General features: G+C 38.3%; 1 protein-coding gene across 9 annotated transcripts in view; it reads left to right on the top strand.

Annotated features, from left to right (window-relative positions):
* PAK3 (p21 (RAC1) activated kinase 3) overlaps positions 1-26,822 on the top strand; it is a 291,829-nt gene that overhangs the window by 221,905 nt on the left and 43,102 nt on the right. For all 9 annotated transcript variants that reach the window (XM_061409486.1, XM_061409488.1, XM_061409479.1 and 6 more), the window contains 3 exons: positions 3,208-3,339; positions 5,509-5,674; positions 13,969-14,032. In XM_061409486.1, coding sequence (XP_061265470.1) covers positions 3,208-3,339; positions 5,509-5,674; positions 13,969-14,032 — 362 coding nt within the window. The remainder of the gene's footprint in view (positions 1-3,207; positions 3,340-5,508; positions 5,675-13,968; positions 14,033-26,822) is intronic.

The raw sequence follows: 26,822 nt of genomic DNA on the forward strand, positions 1-26,822 counted from the left end.
GGATGAACCTCTAGGACATTATGCTAAGTGAAACTATCCAGTCACAGAAAGAAAAATACCATGATTCTGCCTATATATAAGGTACCTAAAGTAGTCAGTATCATAGATACAGAAAGTGGTTGCTGGGTGAGGTAGAAATGGGGTGTGGTTTAATGGGTACAGAGTTTCAGTGATGAAAAGAATTCGGGGGATGGATAGCAGTGATGGATGCACAGCAATGTGAATATACCTAACTCTCCTGCACTGTACACTTAAAAATGGTAACTTTTATGTTATGTCTATTTTACCACAACTAAAGAGAAAACTTAAAAGAATAAAGGCTCTGGACATAAGTGTTTAGTCTTTTCCTCCACTTACAAGCAGAGGCCACTTTGGGAAAGTGGCTTGATTTCTGTGACCCTTTCTTTCCTCAGCCTTAACTGGGAATACTAATACTTGCTTCCTAAAACATGTGTGACTATTGAATATGATAATGCATATAATATACTTAGTAGATTTCCTAGCACCTACTACGTCTTCATTAAATGTAAGCTACTACTGCTGCTGCTTTTATATGGCAACAAGGACGAAAACTCATTCTCTCCACACATGAGACTTGCATGAGGCCCTGGTACTGGTGCCTTGCTCAGAATTCTCAGAACAGAGCAGAAGGTAGCCCTCCTGTTCTTACTGCTCATTGCCCTCCTGCTGCTTCTTTGCTATGACAGCTTCCTGGACTCCATTGAAAACAGCACATGAAGGAAGATGATAACAAAGTGGGAAAGACAGAAATGCCAACCTTCCATCATCAACACATACTTTACCTCCCTTGACTTAATTACTGTCATTATTGTGCAATACAAGATAGATATGTTGACAAATAGTTGTTATCTCTTTAGGGAGGTCAGTTATTTTGAACACCAACTTCCTAGGATGGTCCATTGGCCTTATTTTTAGCTTGCTTCTATTGGTTTTACTTGTAGAACTAAAATTAACTCTACATAATGTTCAAAATATTCCATCAGATCAGGAAAGAAACTGATGAACTCACTGTTTGGAGTTAAGAACAACTGGATATTTACTTTTAAAAACACATATCTATCAAGTGCCTCCTTGTCAAAACTAGGAAATTTAGAGCCCAGTCGAGTAAGGGAAGAGAAGTATGAACATAAAGAAGCGTAGTACCATATGGATCATGTTACACACCATAAAATATGTCCATTTTCTATGAGAATTCAAAGAAAGGAGCTTCCTTTTATCTGGGGAGGGATAAAGGAAGCAGGCCCTTTTCAAGGGCTTAAGCTCAGTGCCTAGTACAAAGTATGCACTTGGTACATATTTTGAACGTTGAATTAGAAAAATGCTTCATAGAAAAGGTGGAATTTGAACTCGATCCTAAAGTTCAGATGCGATTGGATCTGTGAAGATACAGAAGGGTATTCTTGGCAAACGGAAAGCATGATAAAGGGCAGGGTAGTGAAGAGAGCAAGGGGACAAAGGGGTATGAGTTTGAATGAAGACTAAGATGCAAGAAAAGGAATCATAGGAGTTCATCTTTGAAAGTTAGGTTGGAGCCAAATCATAGAAGCCCTTAAATAGTATTCTAAGGAATCTGGTCTAAGTAAGTGTATAGGGGGAAGCCCTTGAAGTTTTGTGGAGCAAGAGAGTTAAGTTATTAAAGCTTATAAAGAGTGATTTGATCACACATGTTCAGAAGGAATTAAGGACAGAAGGTAAGACTGGATGAAGGGAGACCGACTGGAGAGATATTGCAAGCATCCAAGCCCAGAGGTGATGTGGGCCTACGTGAGACAGTGGCAGTGGGAATAGAGATTAGATTTAAATTCCAGAGATATCTAGGTTACTAATTAGATGTTGGAGGAAAGGTTGATAATTGCAGGGTTTGAATGATATGTGGGTGTCCAAAAAGATGAGGACATTATCTTTCAGGAGGTACATATTTCTGTAAGAAGATGCTGAGTTTCCCATCAGGCAACTTGAGTTCAAAGGGCTGGCCAGATTTCCAGATGGAGATAATTGATTAAACTACTTGACTAAGGGTGGGTTTCTATTGATCAGATGAATTAAATTTGGAACCTTAAGGTCACGTTGGATCACTTCTTTCAGACTCAGTAACTTAGGACTGGGGAATTGTACTTTACGTACTTTTTATGATTTTAGGGGGAGATTGTACTTCACACTGCTTGTGCTTTTGTTGCATTAGAAACACTTCCAGTAGACCTAGCTATCCTATAGGATGTGACTTCATGGGATTGACTACGCCTTCTAGACATAGTCTCAATTGTTTATAAGTTTCAGCATCTTCTAGTAGCCTGGATGGGAATCAAAATAGAAACAATGTTGTAGTCACTAAATCTGTTAAACTAATGGCTATATAATTAATATGGAGTTAATGAGGCCTCCCATAGTTGTAGGAATCTGATTTGCTTCTCACCCATCACAGCTTCTTTGGTATTAGTGTTATTAAACACTAAATACCTTTCAGGGACCTACTCTTCAATCTGAGGCTATTTTGACTTTTGTGTATATTTATTGTACTATCAGGGCTTCCCAGGTGGCGCTAGTGGTAAAGAACCTGCCTGCCAATGCAGGAGACACAAGAGATGTGGGCTTGATCCCTGGGTCAGGAAGATTACCTGGAGGAGGGCATGGCAACCCACTCCAGTACTCTTGCCTGGAGAATCCCATGGACAGAGGAGCCTGGAGGGCTACAGTCCATAGAGTCCCAGAAAGTCAGACACGACTGAAGTGACAGCGCACACACACATGTTTATGCCATATCCAGATGCATGCTCTTATCTTTAGGCACAAAATAGCCCTTTTCTTGTTGATAAACTGTCAGCAGTCAACACAGTGATAACCTGCCTGGTACAAATTCAAGGCTTTATTGGCAATTAATTTGATTTTTACAATATATTCATTGATTTAAAAAACATTAAAACTCGAAAATGTTACATGAATAGTTCACTGTTTTTGAGCTCAGTGGAAAATGAAAGGAATTTAAAAAATCTATGGTGCTTAAATCCTGACCTGAATTTATCTCTGAGTGTGGGCAGGTCCTGGCCACCAAACTGCAGACAGTTCTGCTGATGTGTAAAAGATGAAATTCCCTCCTATCCCTACATGCTTAAATATCTTATTTCCCTTTTCTCATTTCTGAAGAAAAACAATGAAGAGTTAATATCTGGTCTTTGTTTTTATCCTAAGAGTACAAAAACAGCATCAGAGCCTCCTTTGGCTCCTCCTGTGTCTGAAGAAGAAGATGAAGAAGAGGAAGAAGAAGAAGATGACAATGAGCCCCCACCAGTCATTGCACCAAGACCAGAGCATACAAAATCAGTAAGTCCCAAGTGACTGTTTCCAAATGATTCAACAGATGTCCTTTGAAACAATCCTAGAGTTCGAAATTAGTTGATGGCCCAGTATCTATTGAGCATCTGTGTTCCCAGAACTAGAATAAGTGAGTGAAAGGTGCTCAGTTGTGTCCAGCTGTTTGAGACCCCATGGACTATACAGTCCATGGAATTCTCCAGGCCAGAATACTGGAGTGGGTAGCCTTTACCTTCTCCAGGGGATCTTCTCAACCCAGGAATCAAATCCAGGTTTCCTGAAATGATAGCTCAGTTGGTAAAGAATCTGCTGTGATGCAGGAGACCCTGGTTCAATTCCAGGGTCCAGAAGATCCCCTGGAGAAGGGATAGGCTACCAATTCTGTTATTCTTGGGCTTCTCTTGTGGCTCAGCTGGTAAAGAACTAGAATATAAGATACAAATTTGGTTGGGGCTACTGTTTGGAGATACAGATTAGCACATGACAGTGAGAGAATAATGCCAAACAATATATAAATACGTGCTAAATTTTAAAACCATTGCAGAAGTTAAGCTAGAGAATGAAATCCATGGGAATCACGAAGGAAGTATTGCATCAGCAGAGGAACCAAGACCACAATTAGCACAGTGTGTTTGGGGACCTCAAAAGACTAGCTCCTGAGAGCTTTCAAGAGCAGTATACTTGAAGCAATGTAAAGTTCTTTTTTTTGATAGAAATCAGTTGTCTTTAAAATCTTATTAAAGGCTGAGGGGCAGGATGGAGGGAGGGATGAATAGGTGGTGCACAGGAGATTTTTAGGGCAGAGAAAATATTCTGTATGCTACCATAATGATGGATACATGTCATTACATTGTTGTTTAGTCACTCAGTCATGTCCGACTCTTTTGCAATCCCATGGACTGTAGGCTGCCAGGCCCCTCTGTGGGATTTTCCAGGCAAGAATACTGGAGTGGGTTGCCATTTCCTTCTCCAGGGGATCCTTCTGACCCAGGGACTGAACCTGTGTCTCTTGCACTGGCAGGTGAATTCTTTCCACTGAGCCACCAGGGAAGCCCCCGTGTCATTATACACTCATCTAAACCCATAGAATGTACAACACTAAGAGTGAACCATATGGTTGTTGGATTGAAAGTGATGAAAAATAGGGTACTTGAATATCATAATTCTGTTGATCCAGTCTGTGTGTGGCCAAAAATGTAATAGCCCAATGCTACCTTTATTATAGTTTCCTCTTCTAGTTCCTCCTGCTTGACTTTTGTAGGTAAAAACAGTTCGGTAAATACCTCTACAGAAATTGATAGTCCTGGAGGCTGCCATCTCATATACAAGATGATGGGATACAGAGAAGGCATTTCTGGAAAGAATCAAGGGGGAAGGTCAAACATAAATTTTGAGAATTAGAAGAGGGATAGCAAGTATGCTGCTGCTACTGTTAAGTCGCTTCAGTCGTGTCCGATTCTGTGCAACCCCATAGACGGCCTCCTACCAGGCTCCTCTGTCCCTGGGATTCTCCAGGCAAGAACACTGGAGTGGGTTCCATTTCCTTCTCCGATGCATGAAAGTGAAAAGTGAAAGTGAAGTCGCTCAGTCGTGTCCGACTCTTAGCGACCCCATGGACTGCAGCCTACCAGGCTCCTCCGTCCATGGGAGTTTCCAGGCAAGAGTACTGGAGTGGGGTGCCATTGCCTTCCCTGGATAGCAAGTATACTCAGACCCTAAAACTTTAGGAAGATGATGTAATTATCTAGGGTTATACAACTATTTAGTTACAGAATTTTCACTAGTATTTGTATCACCCACACTCAGTTAGTGATTTTGGATTCAAGGGACATTGAATTTATTGTTGTTCAGTGGCTAAGTCATGTCTGACTCTTTGCAACTGCATGGACTGCAGCACGCCAGGCTTCCCTGTACTTCACTTTCTCCCAGAGTTTGCTCAAATTCATGTCCATTGAGTCAGTAATTGAATATATTAATGACCTAAAAAATTGATACTTCTAGAGTTGTAATTGTAAAGGATACATTTAATAATTATGAAAGTACATGATGAAAAGTCACTGTGTGTATTTTTTAAAAAAGAGTGAACCACATGTAAACTGCGGATGTTCAGTGATTCTGATGTGTCAATATTGGTTCATCAATTGTCTTTAACTTGGAACAAAACTTTTTGTCTTTAAGATCTACACTCGTTCCGTGGTTGAATCAATTGCTTCACCAGCAGCACCAAATAAAGAGGTCACACCACCTTCTGCTGAGAACGCCAATTCCAGTACTTTGTATAGAAACACAGATCGGCAAAGGAAAAAATCCAAAATGACAGATGAGGAGATCCTAGAGAAGCTAAGTGAGTTTTTTTCCGCCATCATCCGTTTCTTCATGGGAGCGTTTCTCATAAACCACTTTGAGTGGGAATTAAACCTTTAAAAATTTGAACCTGCTTGCAGGCTCCCTGACATCATGAGATAAACAGTTTGAGATGCACTGTGTATTTTAAATCTCCACCCCCCCCCTTACTCCTAATTACACAGAAACCAAATATTTTCACTTGAAAAAAAATCAATTTAGGAAAAAACTTCACTAAATGAATTAAGTAGTAAGTTTTATTTTAAGATTATACCTCCCCCCAAAGAGATGAAACAGTCTGATGAAAAATATCCTATGATCATACCCTAGGGGCACCCACCTGATCAATCATGATAGGTAATTCAACCTCAGAATCCAACACAGTCAATCAAAATGGGCGGCCACAATAAAATAGCCCTTTCTCTTAATTTAGGAACATTGCTATATGGACAGGAAGTCAGGGCAAACTGATGCTTTCAACCTCCTTCTTGCAGTGTTATTAGTGTATCCATGCTTGTGCATACACAGTTGCTCCATTTTACAAAACACTCCTTTTCCGGTTACCTTTCTAGGTCAGAGAGATTAAAAAAAAAAAAACAACAAATTCTCTGTTGAAAAGAGCCAAAGTTCTGTGAAGCATACTCATTAAACTCATACTCCAAAAGCATCTAACAGATTGCAAGTTTTCTGCACTTTGTGCCCTCTGTCTAACTCATCCTTCAAACCTCAGCTCAAAAGATGCCTCCTCAGGAAAGCTGTCCTTGTCTCTCTCAGTATGAGTTGAGGGATCTTTTTACTGCCTTTATCATGCGATGGTTTGATAGCATCACCGACTCAATGGACATGAGTTTGCACGAACTCCAGGAGTTGGTGAATGACAGAGAAGCCTGGCATGCTGCAGTCCATGGGGTCTCAAAGAGTCAGACACAATTTAGTGACTGAACTTTGAACTACTGTAGCAAATAATCCCACTGTACTTTGTCTTCTTCACTAGACCAGGAGCTCTTTAAAGATGAGATTGTGTCTTCTTTTCCCACATGTCCAGCTCTAATAAAGTGCCTGGTACATAAAAGGACTTAATGGATGCTCTTTGATTGAATGGGTGAAAAATGAGCAAACAAGTGCCTCTTCACCAGGTTCCTACTTGTCTGTTCTATGCCAGAGTCTTCTGGAGGAAACAATCAAAATATAATTTTCTGATATTAAGAAGCTTACAATTTTATTTGTAAGATAAAGTTTATTAGTGTGACACAATTAAAGAATAGGATGCCATCTTGTTCATGCAACAGTCCATCTAAAAGAACTCAGAAAAGGAAGAGAGCGGTGCAGGCTATAGGTCACAGGAAGACTCTGCAGAGGCGGTCATAGGGCCATTTTGCCCTCCAGGGGACATTTGGCAGTATCTGGAGACATGTTTATTCTCACAGCACAGGAAATGCCACTTGCATCTAGTGGATAGAGGCAAGGATGCTTCTAAACACTGTAATGCAAAGGATAGGCTTCCTTCTTTTCTCTTCTGCATCAAAGAATTATTCAGCCCCAAATGTCAACAGTGCTGATGTTGAAACAATCTGAGACAGAGGTATTTGGGAAGGCTAAGTTTCGGGTTACAGTAGTCAGTAAGTGCTCAGAACTGGAATTGAGGGTTTAGCCAACTGACTTTACTGTACATGATTAAATATGCCTCTTTGGTGCTGATACCAACTATTTCCTGAATAAAAGCAGAAATAATTCCCATTTACTAAGTGCCTTCTCTGCTGGCCACTTTACATGCATTATCAAGTTTAATATTCACTGTAATTCCTTGTGGTAGATTTTCCTAGCCTCATTTTACAGATCAGTGAAAATAAGCCTCAAAAAGCTAAAGTTACCAGATCACCAAACTAATGCATGACATACCCAGAGTTGAAATGCAAATCTCTTTGCCTTTGAAGCTTGTATTATTTCCATTATTCAGTTTACTTCTGCATATGCCGGCTGTCTGTTTGTGTAAAAGGGATGAATAAAGGAAAGAATTGCCTGGATAATTTCAGTTAAAGTATTCTTGGAATACTTAATGCCTTAGTTTTCTTTATTTTACACAACCTATTATATCAGATTTTAAAAATGTAACAGCCTTGCTTTAGTAAAAAATGATTATTTGATACCTATTAGAAATCTCACTAGATTTATTATAATGTAGGACAGCCCATGCCAAAGTGGACTCCACTATAAGCAGGGGAAGTGGGAAGGGTGGCCTCACCTTCAGTCTCGGGAATCTGATTACTGTGAGGTGAGTAGCCCAGACCACAGAGCTGTCAGGCTGTTCTTCCATGCAGATAGCAATTGTGAGGGCCAGCCCTTGGGATCATTCATTAATGGCTGAAATGAACAGATCATCTTTCAGTTTTACACAGATGGATAGCCTGGGTCTGGCATGTTCATTGTGGTCTGGTCTGAATCTGATGGAAAATAAAGAAACCCCTACATTTTACTGAATTTTTTCAAAAGGTGCTGACTGTCAGCAAAATTGTGCAATCCTAGAAATTGTTTTCGGACTTCCCTCCTTTGGGCCCCACAAACACTTCCTTCTCGTGCCGCCCCCCAGCTGAAATTCCCCACTGAAAATTCTTTCTCTTAATTTACCCACAAATAGAGCTAATATGGGTTTAGAGAGTTCTTTTGTTTTTTTGTTTGGTTGTTTGCAGAAATCAGAATGTTCATTATGCTAAAGAGAAAATCTTTTCATGGTTGGACAACTTAGTTTACTTTATATGTAGGACAATACATTGATTGACTTTTCTGTCACTGAAACCACATCATGAGCCCCATTTTTAAATACTAGTATTTAGTGATTTCTTAAATCCTTGTCCTTAAAAGTGAATGGTTTGTTTCTCATTTAGGAAATTGCTCCGGTTGGAAGTTTTTCTGGTATTGTTATCATTTTTTCCTTTTGATTTTGAGTGGCTGATTTTCGTCACTTTGTGCCTATTGTGTCACAATGTTTTTTAATCCTATCTTTAGTATAATTTATGAATATAAATTATAATGGCTCTGATGAAAGAGGTCACTGTAAAAGCTTGTTTTGTAATTCAGAATTGTAAGCAAGGTTTCCTGTCCACTTGTTTTGCATCAGTAGATGGCAGCACACACTCTCCTGTGACTGATAATGGACCTGGGGTGCCATTTTATTTGAATAGCAGTTAAATTCAGAAGCAGGAGCACATCAAAATGGTCGTCTTTTGGTAATTCTTATGGGACTTCCCTGATGGCTCAGCTGGTAAAGAACCTGCCTGACAATGCAGGAGACCTAAGAGATGTGGGTTCAATCCCTGGGATCCCCTGGAGAAGGAAATGCCAATCCACTCCAGTATTTTTGGCTGGGAAATTCCATGGACAGGGGAGCCTGGTGGGCTGCAGTCCATGGGGTTGCAAAAGAGTCAGACACGATTGAGCATGTGCACACACGTACACACAGTCCTTATGAAAGGATTAATTCCCAGGTTTTTTTATTGTTGTTTTTATCCTGCATACCACAGAAATAAAAGTTGAATCATTTACTACCATAAAACCTTGTTAACTAATGCCTGCCAGTTGGATTTGGTCATAATTCAGAAAGTGGCTTGGGCTGAAGCTTGCTTACATTTGTTCCGTCTATGGAAAACAGTTTGCTCAGCAACTTATAGTATAACTTTCTTAGAAGACTTTAAACTATTAATAAAACTTTGGTTTGAAGTGACTTTAAAATCATCATTTCATTAAAAAAATTAAGTTCCAGGTCCGTACTAACCATTAATAGCTAGCTTGAATAAGAGTAGTTCACAGTGTTATAGAAATCTGGGAGGCAATTTGAAAAAAAATGAAATAGCAACTCAGGAATCATTAAATTAGATATAACTCAAGTAAAAAAAAAATATATATATAACACATTAGATATAACTCAAGTAAAATACATCTCTGTTTTAAAATATGGGGCATTTACAAAATGGAATTCCTAATTTCATTTGCTTTTAATTCAACAGATATTTATTGAGTAACCAATGTATTCCACACACAGCTTTATATGAAGAAGCACTGGGGATACAAGATGCATAAGACATGGCTCCTGTCCTTACGACATGATCTATAAGGGGATGTAAAATACATAGATATAGATAGAAGGATGATGGATTAAGTACAAAGAAGGAGAGCAAGAACAAAAGCAAGAAAAAAGCAGAAGTGTCAGAGAGAGAGAGAGATAGAAGGTGCAATAGTAGTACAGAGAAGTTATTGACTTTATTCCAAAAAATCAATGAAGACTTCCTAGAAGAGGCTTAACTGAAGCTGAGTTGAAGGATGCATAAGAACTTGCCAGGAAAAAAACTTAGAAGGACATTCTAGGCAGAGACTAGCACACAAAGGAGGTACAAAGGCATATGTTTGGGAATGTTAACTCATTCAATACCACTTGAATATAGAATTGATGGTAGATGTTGATACTGGAGTTTTAAGAGAAGAAACCAAATCATGTAGCAGGATCCGATCATGAGCTGCAAGTTGTTCATTTTGGTGAGAGCATAAGGTTCTAGTGGGGGAGATGAAATGGAGAATGATGCAGGAGCCAGATATGAAGGACCTTGGATTCCATGCCAAGGAGTTTGAGCTTTACCCTGTAGGTGTTAGGGAAGCCTCCAGGAACCCTGAACTGGAGAATCACTTGATCAGGTCTGTACTTAGAGCATCCAGATAGAGGTGTGGAGCCTAGACTGAAGTGGGTGGAGGCTGAAAATTTTGCCAGTTAGGAGGCTGTTGGATAGTTCAAACAAAAAATGATGAGGACCCAACTAGAACAGTAGTAATGAGGAAATGATAGATTCAAAAGGTATCTAGGAGGTAAACAGAGATAGGCCCAGGACTCAGTAGAAAATACTATGTGGGGGTGAAGGTAAGGGATGAGTCAAGGTGATTACCAGATTTCTGACTTGGGCTCCTAATTCATGGGATGGAAGTACCATTGACTGAGATTGGGAATACAAGAGGAAAAAACTTACAGTAACTAACATATGGTAAGTCTTCTTTAACCTAACTGGAACATGGACTTGCTTGTCTTACAAAAAAACGAACAACAACAAAAACCTAACCACCATGGATGAACAACCCATGAGTGAAACATTTAATTTATTATTTTTTCAAGCATACTATGTACTGGTAATTCTGAATTAAATTGTTCACTAGCCCAGAAAGTAGATCATGTCTAAATTAGTACAAAGTATTTTCTGTAGCACACAGTTTAGCTCTGGAATATGTATTTTCTTGTTCACATTCATTTGGTTAATGGATTCAGTGAAAACCATTGTTCTGGGCACTGAAGTTACCAGAATGAAAAGACAACATTCCGGCCCTCAGAAAGCAGCATGTTTGGGGCTTCCCAGGTGGTGCTAGTGGTAAAGAACCCGCCTGCCAATGCAGGAGATGTAAGAGAAGCGGATTCAATCCCTCGATAGGGAAGATCCCCTGGAGGAGGGCATGGCAACCCACTCCAGTATTCCTGCCTGGAGAATCCCGGGGACAGAGGAAGGGCCTGGCAGGCTACAGTCCATGGGGTCACACAGAGTCGTACACGACTGAAATAACTTAGCACACACACAAGTCTCATTAGAAGGATCAGAGAAGAATTCACAAGGGATGACTTGATATTATACTTACATAATAAATAGGAATTCATGGGATTGATAAGAAAGGGAAAGAGGGAGCATGTCCAAAGACCAGAGCCTTGGATAGTGATGGTGTTGCTAGGATATAAAGTAGGAAGGTTGGAGAGGAGAGTAATAATATAAGGTTAGACTTGATTGGATAGGAGCTAGATGCTGCTCGATGGTAAAGGGCCTTCTATGCCAGACGAAAAATGTGAACTTGATCCTGTAGTAAGGAGGAACTTTTGAGGATTTATGGATAATGGAGTGAAATCACTCTGAAGTAGGTTAACCTTACATCTCAGTTTACCCAAGACAGTCTTGGTTTATGAATTATATGGTTACCCTATTCCAGAGGCATTGTGGAAAAGGAATTAGAGAAGGCAGAGTTTAGAGTTAGGTAATGACTAGCACAAATGTTTGAACAATAGATATTGAGAGCCTAAACAATGGCAGTGGCCATGGGCATGAAGAGGAGAAAATGGATAAGAGTGACACTTAGCAGATAGACTCCATAATTAGATCATGTATATAAATCTTTTTTTACTGATTCCACACTTCTTTAAATAGGGGCCATGTTAGTAAGATATAACTTAAAGGTAATGATACTGATGTTTGAGATAATTTAAAAGTACTGATACTGATACTGAGGTTCAGATAGAAAAAGGAGAGCTGAAAGTATCCAGATAAATGAATGATTCCCTTCAAAGTTGTCCTCTTGTGAACTTATTTTCATGATGCTGCTATGGCACAGAATTTTCCTATACCTATTTGAGCATTGCATTCAAGAGTCAATGTCACTTCCTTTAGATTGATTCTGAGTAATGGCAAGTATTGATCCTCTGAGTAGTGGATTCAATATTTTGAACTTGTAAAACCAGTATTTTTTCCCAGAGCCCAATAGGATAAATGAATGATTTTCTTGTATGGTTTGTTAACTTATTCCACAGTGTTTGAAACAAGAACAGTAAATAGATAAGTGCTTGCCTGGGGATGAATTGGTAAGCAAAGAGGGAATCCAGAGTGACTGCTAACCCATACAAGATTTATTTTTAGAATGATAATCTAAAATCAGATTATGGTAAAATTTAGTAAATTTGCATAAGCCTAAATATTTACTCAAAGCCATTTAATTGTGCACTTTATTTTTTTTTATTTTATTTTCATTTTAAACTTTACAATATTGTGTTAATTTTGCCAAATATCGAAATGAATCTGCCACAGGTATACATGTGTTCCCCATCCTGAACCCTCCTCCCTCCTCCCTCCCCATACCCTCCCTCTGGGTCGTCCCAGTGCACCAGCCCCAAGCATCCAGTATCGTGCATCGAACCTGGACTGGCAACTCATTTCATACATGATATTATACATGCTTCAATGCCATTCTCCCAAATCTTCCCACCCTCTCCCTCTCCCACAGAGTCCATAAGACTGTTCTATACATCAGTGTCTCTTTTGCTGTCTTGTACACAGGGTTATTGTTACCATCTTTCTAAATTCCATATATATGCATAAGTATACTGTATTGGTGTTTTTCTTTCTGGCTTACTTCACTCTGTATAATAGGTTCCAGTTTCATCCACCTCATTAGAACTGATTCAAATGTATTCTTTTTAATGGCTGAGTAATACTCCATTGTGTATATGTACCACAGCTTTCTTATCCATTCATCTGCTGACCGGGCTATTATAAACAGTGCTGCGATGAACATTGGGGTACACGTGTCTCTTTCCCTTCTGGTTTCCTCAGTGTGTATGCCCAGCAGTGGGGTTGCTGGATCATAAGGCAGTTCTATTTCCAGTTTTTTAAGGAATCTCCACACTGTTCTCCATAGTGGCTGTACTAGTTTGCATTCCCACCAACAGTGTAAGAGGGTTCCCTTTTCTCCACACCCTCTCCAGCACTTTAAATGAGTGAACTTGATGGTATGGAAATCATATCTCAGTTAAACTGTTAACAATGTTTTGAATGCTAGCAGGGTCCTAGGTTCAAGGATGTGTGGAGATTTTTAGGATTTTATTTTATAATTATACAATTTTTAACTGAAGTATAATTGTCTTACAATATTATATTACTTTCAGGTGTCTGGGGATGTTTTTTTTTTTTTTTAAAAAAACAACAAGTCTCATTACTAAACTGTGTTCTTTATTAGACCCATCCCCATCCCCCACTGCCCTTATTGTAGTACTGGGTACATATTAATTGCTCAAGAGATATTTATCCAGCAGAACTGAATGTGCTGCAGAATTTAATGTACTCAATTTCACTCTAATTCAGAGAAGATAGTGATTTTATTAAATACTGTGTTCAAGTCCTTAGATGTTTTTATCTCCTAATCTACAGTATCCTTTTATGAGAACTTTTTTATAAATGTTGGGTTATAATTAGTTCTTTTTGTTGTCTAAACATCATCAATTTTGAGTATAAGCATCTGGGTTATTACTACTAGTTTAATTAATATATTACTGTTTATTACTTTAATAAAATGTATCATTATCCATATAAATTTTAGAAACCACGGGAGAATGTTTCTCTAACATTTATTTGTCATTGGCTCTAGCATCATAAATTTTAGTATTAAATAGAGGCAAATCAATCAATTTAAATGTCTCTCTCTCTCTCTTTCTTCCCTCCCTCCCCTCAGGAAGCATTGTGAGTGTTGGTGACCCAAAGAAAAAATACACAAGATTTGAAAAAATAGGTCAAGGGTAAGTGATTATATATATGAAGACCATGTGTGCATGCATGCATGCACGTTAGCTTATATGAAAACTCCTGCCCCCTCTACATCTGTATGGATGTTAATGCTTAAGATCATGTTTCATTGTCAAAGTGTAAAGTGACAGGTGGTGGGGAGGGTCCTTATTGAATGATCCAGAGGTGGGCAGAGTTGACAGATTGAGTAATGAAGAAATAGATTAGTAATTCCTGAATGGGATGGAGTTCATCATTTTCACCTAGTATGCTTATAAGAATGGAGATTCCCAGGTCCTGCTGCCAGAGGTTTGGTTCAGAAGTCTGGAGTGGGGCCTAGTAACCTGAACTTTGGAGCCGTTTCCTCAAATAATCCTGACCCATCAGCTAGACCTGGAAGCCAGGGGGTTAGATCAGGGGGTTAGATCATTCGGGGGAGCTAAAGGTGGGAGTCACCAGTTCTACAAGTCAGCTATAAATAGACATGTTACTCAAGCATCGATGTGAAACTAAGCAGGAGTGCCTGAGTAGGCAACAGGGTTTGAAATAGGAAAATGTTTTGTTTAAAGAGAAATGAAACCAGAGTATCATGTATACCTGTGGTGGATTCATTTTGATATTTGGCAAAACTAATACAATTATGTAAAGTTTAAAAATAAAATAAAATTTTAAAAAAATAAATAAAAAAAATAAAGAGAAATGAAGCATTCTAAAGGGGTATCCTTAAAGGGGAAATGAGACAAGATATTGGGTTGGCCAACAGATTCATTTGGGTTTTTGGTAAGATGTTACACAAAATCCCGAACAAATTTTTTGGCCAATACAATATTTAGGTGTACCAACTCCTGTATGCCAGGAACCAAGATGGCACCCCAGAGGTCTCCTGACTGAGACCAGGGCTGGGAAGAAAGGGATACAGCTGATGTACCTGCAAAATTGTGCTATCCCCTCAGCTAATGGAGTCTGTTTTCAGGTAAGAGAATGTAGGATTTCTTCAGCCACCTCACTGCTTTTCCTGGGATTCTTAGGTTCAGAAAATTATATATTGTATATAAGTTGGACTATTTTTTGTGATTTTTATATTTTATTTCTTTCTCCCTCTGCCCCGCCCAACTTTTGTACTAACGTGTCTTTTGAAATTGCAAACTTATGTTGGGAAATGAGGGAAAGGATTCATTAGACATTTTGACTAGAGGGTAAAAGGGATACTCAGGGATTGTGCCTGGTGGGAATCAAGGTGAGAAGACCCTAAGAGGAAGGCAGAAACTGAGGGAGAAATATATGGCAGTGTCTTCTTCCAATGAAAACCATAATGGTGATGCATTTGAACTTTCTAGGAGAGTAAAATGTATACCTGTTTGTGTTCTTGCTTCATTCCTCATCATTTCATGTCACTGGTATTCTCACTCGCTCATTTAAAAAAAAAAAAAAGTTTTGTGGTGTCTAGAGGTCCCCTGAAACTTAACAAGTCAAATAGTATTTCTGCCCATTGCTCTAGGACAATGCTGTCCCGTAGAACTTTCCAGGATGGTAGAGATGGTCTACATATGCACTGTCCTATGTCATAACCACTAACATTAGGCTGTATAAAAGTGAAAGTCACTCAATCATGCCCAACTCTTTGCAACCCCATGGACTATACAGTCCATGGAATTCTCCAGGCCAGAATGCTGGAGTGGGTAGCCTTTCCCTTCTTCAGGAGATCTTCCCAACCCAGAGATCGAACCCAGGTCTCCCACATTGCAGGTGGATTCTTTATCAGCTGAGCCACAAGGGAAGCCCAAGAATATTGGAATGGGTAGCCTATCCCTTCTCCAGCAGATCTTCCCAACCCAGGAATCGAACTGGGGTCTCCTGCGTTGCAGGTGGATTCTTTACCAACTGAGTTATTAGGGAAGCTGTGGAGCACTTCAAATGTGTCTAGACTAAATGAGAGCTATTTATTTGCATAAATTTATTTGTTCACACATTTATTGAATACCAACTATGTGCCAGGCACTATGCTAAGTGCAGGAGAAACAGAGCTTGCTAATGATAGTGTGGGCTCTCAAGTGATGAATGCTTGAACAGGCTAAATAGGATACCTTGGGTGACATGCCTACTCAATTCACCAAAGTGTAGGGCAGGATCGGCTTCTGTAGCCATTATTTCCCACCTGGAGTTTTCCTTCTTAGCTTCCAGTGAACTGGTGGTTTTATTTAAGTTAGGAAGCTCTGCCTTCTCAAGTCCATGTATCAATACAAACCTTAACTCACTTTCTTTTTGTCCAAAAGGTTAACACCATAAGGCAGGTTAAAAAACACAATATTATGTACTAAGGGAACTTGGAAAGGAAAAGTTACCTTTTAGATTTTATTTTAATTGAATTGGGTCTTTGATGGAGCTAACATTGCAAAATGATACACAATCCATAGAGAAATAGCATTGCAGATCTTTGCTGTCCAGTATGGTAGCCATGTGGCTATTGAGCCCTGGAAATGTACTAGTCCAAATTGAGATATACTGTAATTATAAAATAGACACCTGATTTCAAAAAGTTACTATGAAATAAATGATGCAAAATACCATAGTAATAAGGTTTATATTGATTATATGTTGAATTGGTATTTTAATACATGTTAAGTAAAATATGTTATTAATATTAATGTCACCTTTAAGCTTTTTTAAATATAGCTTCCCCCCAAATTTAAAATATGGCACACGTTAATATGTTTAATGGACAACACTGCCCTAGTTGTAGGTTTAAATAGGAGCTTTTTATTTGTTCATAAAGTGTTTTTTTCAGAGTTGTCTTTTGGGGCATGAAAGATGTTATAATTTTGTTTTGATGGTTTATTCTCACTAAGACCCAACCGAGCCAAAAAATCACTGAATTTAGAAAAGAAAAAAGTAAGAGATGGTTTCAAATATCTCCCAGATACCAGGTAATGAAGCAAGACTGATTTCTCCAAGAACAAAGATTAGACTGCCAAGCTATTTTGCATACCAAAGAGATTTCCCCTCCTGGATGATATTTGTGCCTCTAACCTCTGAAGGTGCAAAAGGAGAGTTCTCTATTTCTGCATACCTTTGTAAAGCTTTTGCAATCTAAAATGAAAAATCAAAGCAGAAATCTTGCTTGCCACTGCAGAAAGATTTGTTTTAACATCCCAACAAGTTCATCATTTTCAAGAATGATGAAACTGGCAGATAGTTCACTCACAGACCACATCAGCTTTTAAATAAGCCCTTAGGGGGTAAGGAGGCATTTTTTTGGGGGGGGGAGTTCTCAATTTACCTAATTTTATTACAGTTATATTTGATGAGGGTTCATACTCAAAATATTGATTTGCTCTAACCAGCATTATTTTACAGGGAGGAGTTGAATTGGCCCCAAGCTATTTGGTTTTACATTTTCTATTGCCTAAATATTGATGGTTCCCCCAAACCTATCACTTTCTCTGCATTCTTTTTTTTTAATTTTAATTTTTAATTGGAGGATAATTGCTTAAGAAAGATGTGTTGGTTTCTGCCATACAACAATGTAAATCAGGCATAAGTACACACATATATATGTATGTATCTCCCTTTTCTCATGAGCCTCCCTCCCAGCCTCCCCCCAGGACTCTTTTTGATTTATCCTTTTTATAGCCTTTTATTGTCTAGCACAGTCCTTTTGTACTTAGCAAATCCCCCTAAAACAGTTTTAATCAACAGCCAGAGTTCATTTGGCCAAGCTCAGAGATTTATATAGCTTCCTCTGTCTGCTTTCCCCATTTCTCTTGATCTGTTTTTGCCCCAATAAATATTTGTTGAACTAATAAAAATGTTTGACTTTCTAACTCTCCCTTTCTTCTGTGCTCTGTCTTTTCCTGAGTATATGCATGTCTTTCTAGCTCCTTCTGTCTCTCTTTTTTCCCAATGTGTCTTCAACTGTTTCTCATAATGACTAGATCAGCCTCACATTCTCCTTGGGCTGTTTGGCTATTTGTGTGTGTCACATGTCTGTCTTTTTTACCCATGTTAGCTTCACCTTCTGCCCATATTCACATACACATCCAACTAAAATGGTCATCATATAAAATCAAGATGTATTTGCATAGTATTAAAGATGTAAGCTAGTAACTTAAATCTATTTATTTACTCTAACTCTAGCATTTATATAATAAACCCATTTCTTATTCATTTTTGAGTAGATTTTTGCTCTCTTAATTTTAAAGGGAATGAGCAAAATATTGATTTATTTCTCTCTAGACCAGGAAAAAAACACTTAATTTTCCTTTTACTTAAATTGCTCTCAATGAATTTTCCCATGAAATATTGACCCAAGTTAGATAAACTAGAGTCTACTCTCAATATGTGGGCTTCCTTGGTGGCTTAGTGGTAAAGAATCTGCCTACAACTAAGGAGATGCAGGTTTGATCCCTGGTTGGGAAGATCCCCTGGAGAAGGGAGTGGCAACGCACTGCAGTATTCATGCCTGGGAAATCCCATGGGCAGAGGAACCTGGCAGGCTACAGTCCATGGTGTCGCAAAGAGTCAAACATGACTGAGAGACTAAACAACAACAGCTATAAATGTATAGAGTTTTTATTTTCTTTTCAAACTTATGGAGTTTTGGTTTTTTAAAAAATTGTTTTGCTTTACCGACTATGATGGTGACATTCAAACCTGTGTTAGTAACCATTCAGTGCTAGGAATAATCAGCCCCAGTATTCCATTTTTAGCTCCCTGGAGCACAACAACTTACTATTGGGAGCCAGATTTGAGAGGAACCTCTCCATTAATCACCCTCATCTACTTGGAAAATGAAAATTTTTCCGGTATGGGTTCCTGCTCTCCCAGCATTCAGGCCTGGGGCCAGAGTATTGGACTTCATCTCTCATAAATCAAATTCAGAATTGCATGTTTAATCATCTGAGGCCATAGCTGTGACTTGAAGGCTAAAAATGACATTATTTTATCAGATTTGCTGTGAAAAGTATGCTGTAAGTGGCCACCAAATCTAAGTATTTAGAGCAGATGTATGTATAGTTTAAAAGGAAACAGAAAGAAAGAAAACAGGACTGGTACCCCACAAATTATCATTAACTTGACAATATGAGTTTCTCAGAAATATATCTGGTGGAGATTTAAGCATCTTCACTCTCTAGGATAGTTATAGAAAAGAACTTGTTTAATAAATGAGGTAGGGTGAGACACCAAAATTAAATATTGATTTTCAGTCAACAGCTGTCATTGGCTCACCTGTGCAACTCCTGAATAAGCAGTAGCTGTGTAACAGAGGGCTGAATTTGTGAACATGGCAGCTGTCTGAACAGATTTCTCATTAATATATTTGAATTCATTTTAAGGTCTTTCCTTAAATAAGAGTGCACTGAAAATAAACTTTTTTTTCTCTTTCAAGTTTCTGTTTGTTTTCTCTTCAACATTTTAATAGAAAAATATTTTTCAGGAAGCAGCTCAGAGGAAATAGTTTGGATCCAGTTTAACAAATAATGTGTTTCATTCAGCAAACTTTTGTCAAGGGTCTACTATGTGGAATGCAGAGTAGTAGTTAAGAACTAGGTTCTAGAAGTCAACAGAGACCTTATTAGCTCTCAGAACATTTAACACAGAGAAATGGAGAGTTGTATTAAGAAATAAGCTGGACCACCTCACTCCCAGATGCATCTACCTTTCCCCCATCTTTATCCACATACTCTTATCTTCTTCACTGTCATCTCCCTCACAAATCGCTCTCTGGCTGTTGTGGCCCTAACATCTTTTCTATGTCCTCCTGAATCCTACAGCTTAGATCTGCACGGGCACGTCTACACCACATATATCTTAGCTTGTCTAGACATATAAAATTGGTTGAAATTCTGAAATCCATGGTGAAATAAAGGGAGACTATTTGGAAAGTTTGAAGAGAAAGAAAGCCCAGATTCTGAAGTCAGAAGGCTGTGGGGAGGGTATTTAGTTTAAGCACCAGTTCTCTCAGTCATAGTAGGCAGAATTCACATACCTTATAAGGTTGTGAGAAATGAATGAGAGAAGATATTTAAAGTGCTTTGCACAGTACGGAGCACATAGTGAAGGGCTCCGGAAATGATAGTTATTTTTAGGGGTAAAAGTCACACCCACGGTTAGCAAAATACAGTAAATATTGTAAATAATTACTAAGAGCTATGGGGACAGGGAGAAGGGGACAAATCATTTATAGCCAGGGGACAGGTATGATGAAAAACTCTTCAAGGAGGATGTGCTTGAATATTGGGATTTAACAAGTAGAGATTATAGCAAGTTTCAGCTGAAGAAAACCAAGTGAACACCTGCTTCAGACTGTAGGTTTCATTCATTTTGATATCCCTAGGATCTGCAATAATGTCTGGCATAGAGTAAGTATTCAGCAAGTATTGGATGAATGCATACTGAAAAGACTAGGAGAATTAAATCAAGAATTCCAATTCTATAGACAGTCAGAAGTATATTTTGGCAGGGAAGTTAACAGGAAATAATGCTAGAAAGGTTAGTTGGGGCTATGTTATGAAACAAATTGAGAGATATAAGCAATACCATGTTTTTTCTTTGTTTGAGTTTAATTCTTTTAAGTAGGTAATACTTGGACATGATAGAAGATACAGAGGAGTAGACAGTGAAAAGTAAGTGTCCCTCCAACCCTTTCCTCTCAGCCTCTCAGTCACCTTGCATGAAGAAAACTTCCAGAAAGAGGTTTTTTATGATTTCTTTGTTTTCACAAAATCTCTGCACACTTACACAAACACATACACATGTGTACATGTGTGCTTATACATATCATATATGCTCAAATATTAGGTGACACTGTTTTTTGACTCACTTGAATACACAGACTATTAGATATATGAATAAATGGTGAGTATCTACTTATGACTTTCACTTGTAAATTCACCCTTATTTACATATTTAAAACCACACATTATATAAAATCATTTATAAATTAGAAGACATTTTTCTACTCTCAACATTTCACAAACAGTATAATTCAAAATCTGCCCATGCATCTTTATTGTTTTTTCTAATCCCGGAGCCCCCTTTTTGAGTCCCCAGCAGTTAGCCAAGTACATCATCTGACTTCCATCTAAGATCTTTGAGAGGAAATATTTTTGAATCTACATATGATTCTGATCCTGGATATTTTATTCCTAGTTACAATTACCCATTTATATGACATTAAGATGATTGTCTTCTGAATCTGTCCTGTAGGTGTAGATTTAGATCTTAACAATGTAACTCTATACTATATCACTTTTAAAAATCTCTGTTACATTTTTCAGACTTACACAAGAGTAGAGAAAATTGTATAGGAATAGGACCTCCCATATTTTTATCATCCAAATTCAATATTTATTATTATTTTTAATATAATCACCATGACATTATAACATGTATAAAAATTTAACATCCAACACCCAGCTGATAATCAAGAGTTGGCCATTTGTCCCAAAAATGCAGTTTTTGTGGAAAGTCCATCTTCACTTATAGAAGTCCACTTTCATTTATGGAAATTCCACTTTCACATTCCATAAAAACTGCATTTTTGAGACAAATGGTCAACTCTTGATTATCAACTGGGTGTTTGATATTAAATTTTTATACATGTTATAATGGCATGGTGATTATATTAAAATAATAATAAATGTTGAATTTGGGTGATAAGAATATGGGAGGTCCCATACAATTTTTTCTACTCTTGTGTAAATCTGATAAATGTAACAGAAATTTAAGTTGGTTTATTTGTTCACATCAGTATCCAAAAAGATTCACATATCGCATTTGGTTGTGTCTCTTAAATCTCTGTACTCTAAGCAGTGGTACCCAACCTTTTTGGCACCAGGGACTGGTTTCATGGAAGATAATTTTTCTACAGACCGATGGTGAGGGGATGGTTTCAGGATGATTCTCATAAGGAGTGCACAACCTAGATCCCTTGCATGCACAGCTCACAGGAAGTTTGCACCCCTGTGAGAATCTAATGGTACCCACTGATCTGACAAGAGGCAGAGCTCGGGTGGTAATGCAAGCGATGGGGAGCAGCTGTAAATACAGATGAAGCTTCACTTGCTCACCTGCCACTAAATGTAATGGGCCCACAACTGGTACCAGTCCTTGGCCTAGGTACCCTGCTCTAAAGCATCTTTCTTTTACTGCTGCCATTTACTTACTGAACAAACGCATCAGCATCTTGTAGAGTATGCACTTCATGGACTTGTCTATTGGTTTTATTTGATTCCATTTACCTTGCTTCCATGTTTCTTGTATTTCCTATAAATGGAAGTTAGATCTAGATGCTTAATTAAGCTCAGGTTCAGTTTGGGGTAAGATTTCTTTGTCTGTGGTGCTCTGTGTTTTATAGTATATTATATCAAGAGGTACAGTGTCTGATTGTCCCATGTTTCAGTGATGAGTACATCAGAAGACTCACTGGGTAGTAGTCCCCTCCAATGCAAATTTTGTCATCAGCCTTTCATCTAATGGTTTCATCTATTGATGATTATTGCCCCAATCAATGATTTCATTAGAGGTTACAGAATGGCCATTTTTTAAATTTTATCATTCTGTCTACACTTATTGGTTAAAATACTTATATAAGAACTTTGTCTCTTTAGCTGGGGAGTCTTTGGTTGCCCTGAAATATAGCTCATGCAGGGAAGTCAAGATAAATACTTAATTTTTAAATTGCCATTTTTCAGTATAACATGTTGGTACTCAAGCAACTTCCAAAGGTGTCCAATGAGAGGTATTTTGATTTAAGTGGGAGAGGGAAGTATTCTCTTTTTTTTTTTATTTTTAAACTTTACATAATTGTATTAGTTTTGCCAAATATCAAAATGAATCCGCCACAGGTATACATGTATTCCCCATCCTGAACCCTCCTCCCTCCTCCCTCCCCATACCATCCCTCTGGGTCGTCCCAGTGCACCAGCCCCAAGCATCCAGTATCGTGTATCGAACCTGGACTGGCAACTCGTTTCTTACATGATATTTTACATGTTTCAATGTCATTCTCCCAAATCTTCCCACCCTCTCCCTCTCCCACAGAGTCCATAAGACTGTTCTATACATCAGTGTCTCTTTTGCTGTCTCGTACACCAGGTTATTGTTACCATCTTTCTAAATTCCATATATATGCGTTAGTATACTGTATTTATAAAGATCTTTTATTTAAAAAAAATCTTTATAAATTCGTGGGTTTTTTTATGTTTTCAGTCTGTTTCAATTCACCTATTACTGTTTTTGATGGTCAAACTGTCCCATCTTTACCTACTGGGAGCCCTTTTCATTGCATTCATTTTGTTTTTTGGTTTATTTTTTAAATTAAAATAATTTATTGGAGTAAAATCATTTTATAATGTTTTGGTTTCTACTATACAGCAAAGTGATTTAGTTATACATATTCATATATCCCCTCTTTCGTAGATTTCCTTCCCATTTAAGTTGCATTAAGTTTGGAAATGAGCTTTAAAAAAGTTTGTTTTTATATCTAACACCTGCATTTATGAGGTCATTCCTTAAGAAATAATGTACTTACATCCTTTTTTTCCAATTCTGACAGATACTCTTTATGAGCATCCAAAACTAGCATTGATTGAGAATATTCCCACTTACTGTGTCTCTCCTAAACTGTAGTTTGTGGATAAAAATAAATGGGAATGGAGAATTACTACATTCCATAAACGATTTTATAAGGATATGAATATAAGGCCATTCCCTTTTTTTCTGAAGAAAGAATTGGGAGAGAACCCCTTCCCTTGTATTTGGGAAATATGGTGCGTTTCTCTTTGTGTGTGTGCACGTGCAGGCTGTGCATATACTTTTAACAATGTTAACACTGTATATCTCCTTTGTTACCATGTGCCTATGTCTTAGAGATGGCTCCATCTTGGTGCTCCATTCTTTTTAACAGATCCACAGTGTTTTGCTGTTTAGATGTACCAGGCCCAAATGGATAGACATTTAGCTTGTTTCCAATATTTTGCTACTATAAACAAATAAGCCATTTCATACATATGCAAGTTTATCATTAGGATAAAATCCTAAAAGTGGAATTGTTACATTAAAAGATAAGTGTATTTTTCATTTCCAAGTTGCCCTCCATAGAGGTTGTTCCATTTAACACTCCCACCAACAATGTATGAGGGTGCCTGTTTGTCCACACTCTCGCCAACACACCATGTTCAAATATGTGGGGTTTTAGTACAATAATAAAAACTGTCCCCACACTTATTTTCAAAGGAAAAAATGTTTAAGAAAGATATTCTAACAAGAAATTATCTGTCAAAAGAGAAGGCTATCCTGAAGAATCCATTGGCCAATATAATCCATGTTTATATTATACCAGAGTATCTTTGTTGCATGTCGTGTCTCTTCATATATTAGATCAGCCATGCAGCTCAATTTGTCAGCAAGTGACAATGGGAGGATTTCTTGAAATCATTTTCCTCCTATGCATAAAGATGCATATCTGATGCAAAGAAATTTTTGTCTACCTCTGGATCTTTGCCAATCATATCATATGACCACTTCATCAGTAATTGCAAACAAACATTATTTGGAAGCCCCCAGTCCCCATCCCTCTAAATTAACTTTAGTTTTAGTGCTTAAGCAAGAAAATATATCACATTAAGTATTTTGCAGACTTATCTCTTCTTATTATTGTAACATAATGTTCCCATATGGAAAACCATTATTTTTGAAACTTGTTTCTTCAAGGACTGGATGAATAACAGCTTGCTTTGCAAATCTGACAAAGCAGTATTCAGCATAGAACTCAGAGATAAGTGCTGAGAATAAAACCTCTGACTTGTTTTTCTTTGTTCAAGAAAATATTTGCAAGAGCAGAAGTGGTAACTCGAGGGCTTACAGAAGTGATTCTTTGGGTAAGACCACCCACCCCCAAAGTGTTTGCCTCCTCATGGGATCTATTCAGGGCTGTACAAGATAGAACACTGGTATGAGGAACTAAATAGATGCAGTCTGAGCTTCATAGTAGATTTTGTGATGAAGGGGACTGGAAACACATTAGCATATGTGAAGAACAGTGTTTATGGAGAAATGGAAGATGCTTTTTGCTCTACTTCAGTTCAAATCAGTTCAGTCCCTCAGTCATGTCTGACTCTTTGCAACCCCATGGACTACAGCATGCCAGGCTTCACTGTCCATCACCAACTGCCAGAGCTTACTCAAACTCATGTCCATTGAGTCGGTGATGCCATCCAACCATCTCATCCTTTGTCATCCCCTTCTTTTCCCACCTTCAATCATTCCCAGCATCAGGGTGTTTTCAAAGGAGTCAGTTCTTTGCATCAAGTGGCAAAGGATTGGAGTTTCAGCTTCAACATCAGTCCTTCCAATGAATATTCAGGACTGATTTCCTTTAGGATGAACTAGTTGGACCTCCTTGCAGTCCAAGGGACTCTCAAGAGTCTTCTCCAACATCACAGTTCAAAAGCATCAATTCTTTGGTGCTCAGCTTTCTTTATAGTCCAACTCTCACATCCATACATGACTACTGGAAAAACCAAAGCTTTGACTAGACAGACCTTTGTTGGCAAAGTAATGTTTCTGCTTTTTAATATGCTGTCTTGGTTGGTCATAGCTTTTCTTCCAAGGAGCAAGTGTCTTAATTTCATGGCTGCAGTCACCATCTGCAGTGATTTTGGAGCCCCCAAAAATAAAGTCTGTCACTATTTCCATTGTTTCCCCATCTATTTCCCATGAAGTGATGGGATCTTAGATGCCATGATCTTAGTTTTCTGAATGTTGAGCTTTAAGCCAATGTTTTCACTCTCCTCTTTCACTTTCATCAAGAGGCTCTTTAGTTCTTCTTTGCTTTCTGCCATAAGGGTGGTGTCATCTGCATATCTGAGGTTATTGGTATTTCTCCCACCAGTCTTGATTCCAGCTTGTGCTTCATGCAGTCCAGCAATTCTCATGATATACTCTGCATATAAGTTAAATAAGCAGGGTGACAATATACAGCCTTGACATATTCTTTTTCCTATTTGGAACCAGTCTGTTGTTCCATGTCTGGTTCTAACCGTTGCTTCTTGACCTGCATACAGATTTCTCAGGAGGCAGGTCAGGTGGTCTGATATTCCCATCTCTTGAAGAATGTTCCACAGTTTGTTGTGATCCACACAGTCAAAGGCTTTCGCATAGTCAATAAAGCAGAAATAGATGTTTTTCTGGAACTCTCTCACTTTTTCGATGACCCAACAGATTTTGGCAATTTGATCTCTGGTTCCTCTGCCTTTTCTAAAACCAGCTTGAACATCTGGAAGTTCACAGTTTACATATTGTTGAAGCCTGGCTTGGAGAATTTTGAACATTACTTTGCTAGCCTGTGAGATGAGTGCAATTGTGCGGTAGTTTCAGCATTTTTTGGCATCGCCTTTCTTTGGGATTGGAATGAAAACTGTCCTTTTCCAGTCCTGTGGCCACTGTTGAGTTTTCCAAATTTGCTAGCATATTGAGTGCTGCACTTTCACAACATCATCTTTTAGGATTCGGAATAGCTCAATTGGAATTCCATCACCTCCACTAGCTTTGTTCATAGTGATGCTTCCTAAGGCCCACTTAACTTCGCATTCCAGGATATCTGGCTCTAGTTGAGTGATCACACCATCATGATTATCTGGGTCATGAAGATCTTTTTGTATAGTTCTTCTGTGTATCCTTGCCACCTCTTCTTAATATCTTCTGCTTGTATTAGGTCCATACCATTTGTGTCCTTTTTGGTGCCCATCCTTGCATGAAATGTTCCCATGATATCTCTAATTTTCTTGACGAGATCTCTAGTTT

The sequence above is a fragment of the Bos javanicus genome, chromosome X, assembly GCF_032452875.1.
Source record: "Bos javanicus breed banteng chromosome X, ARS-OSU_banteng_1.0, whole genome shotgun sequence".
NCBI classification, from domain to species: Eukaryota; Metazoa; Chordata; class Mammalia; order Artiodactyla; family Bovidae; genus Bos; species Bos javanicus.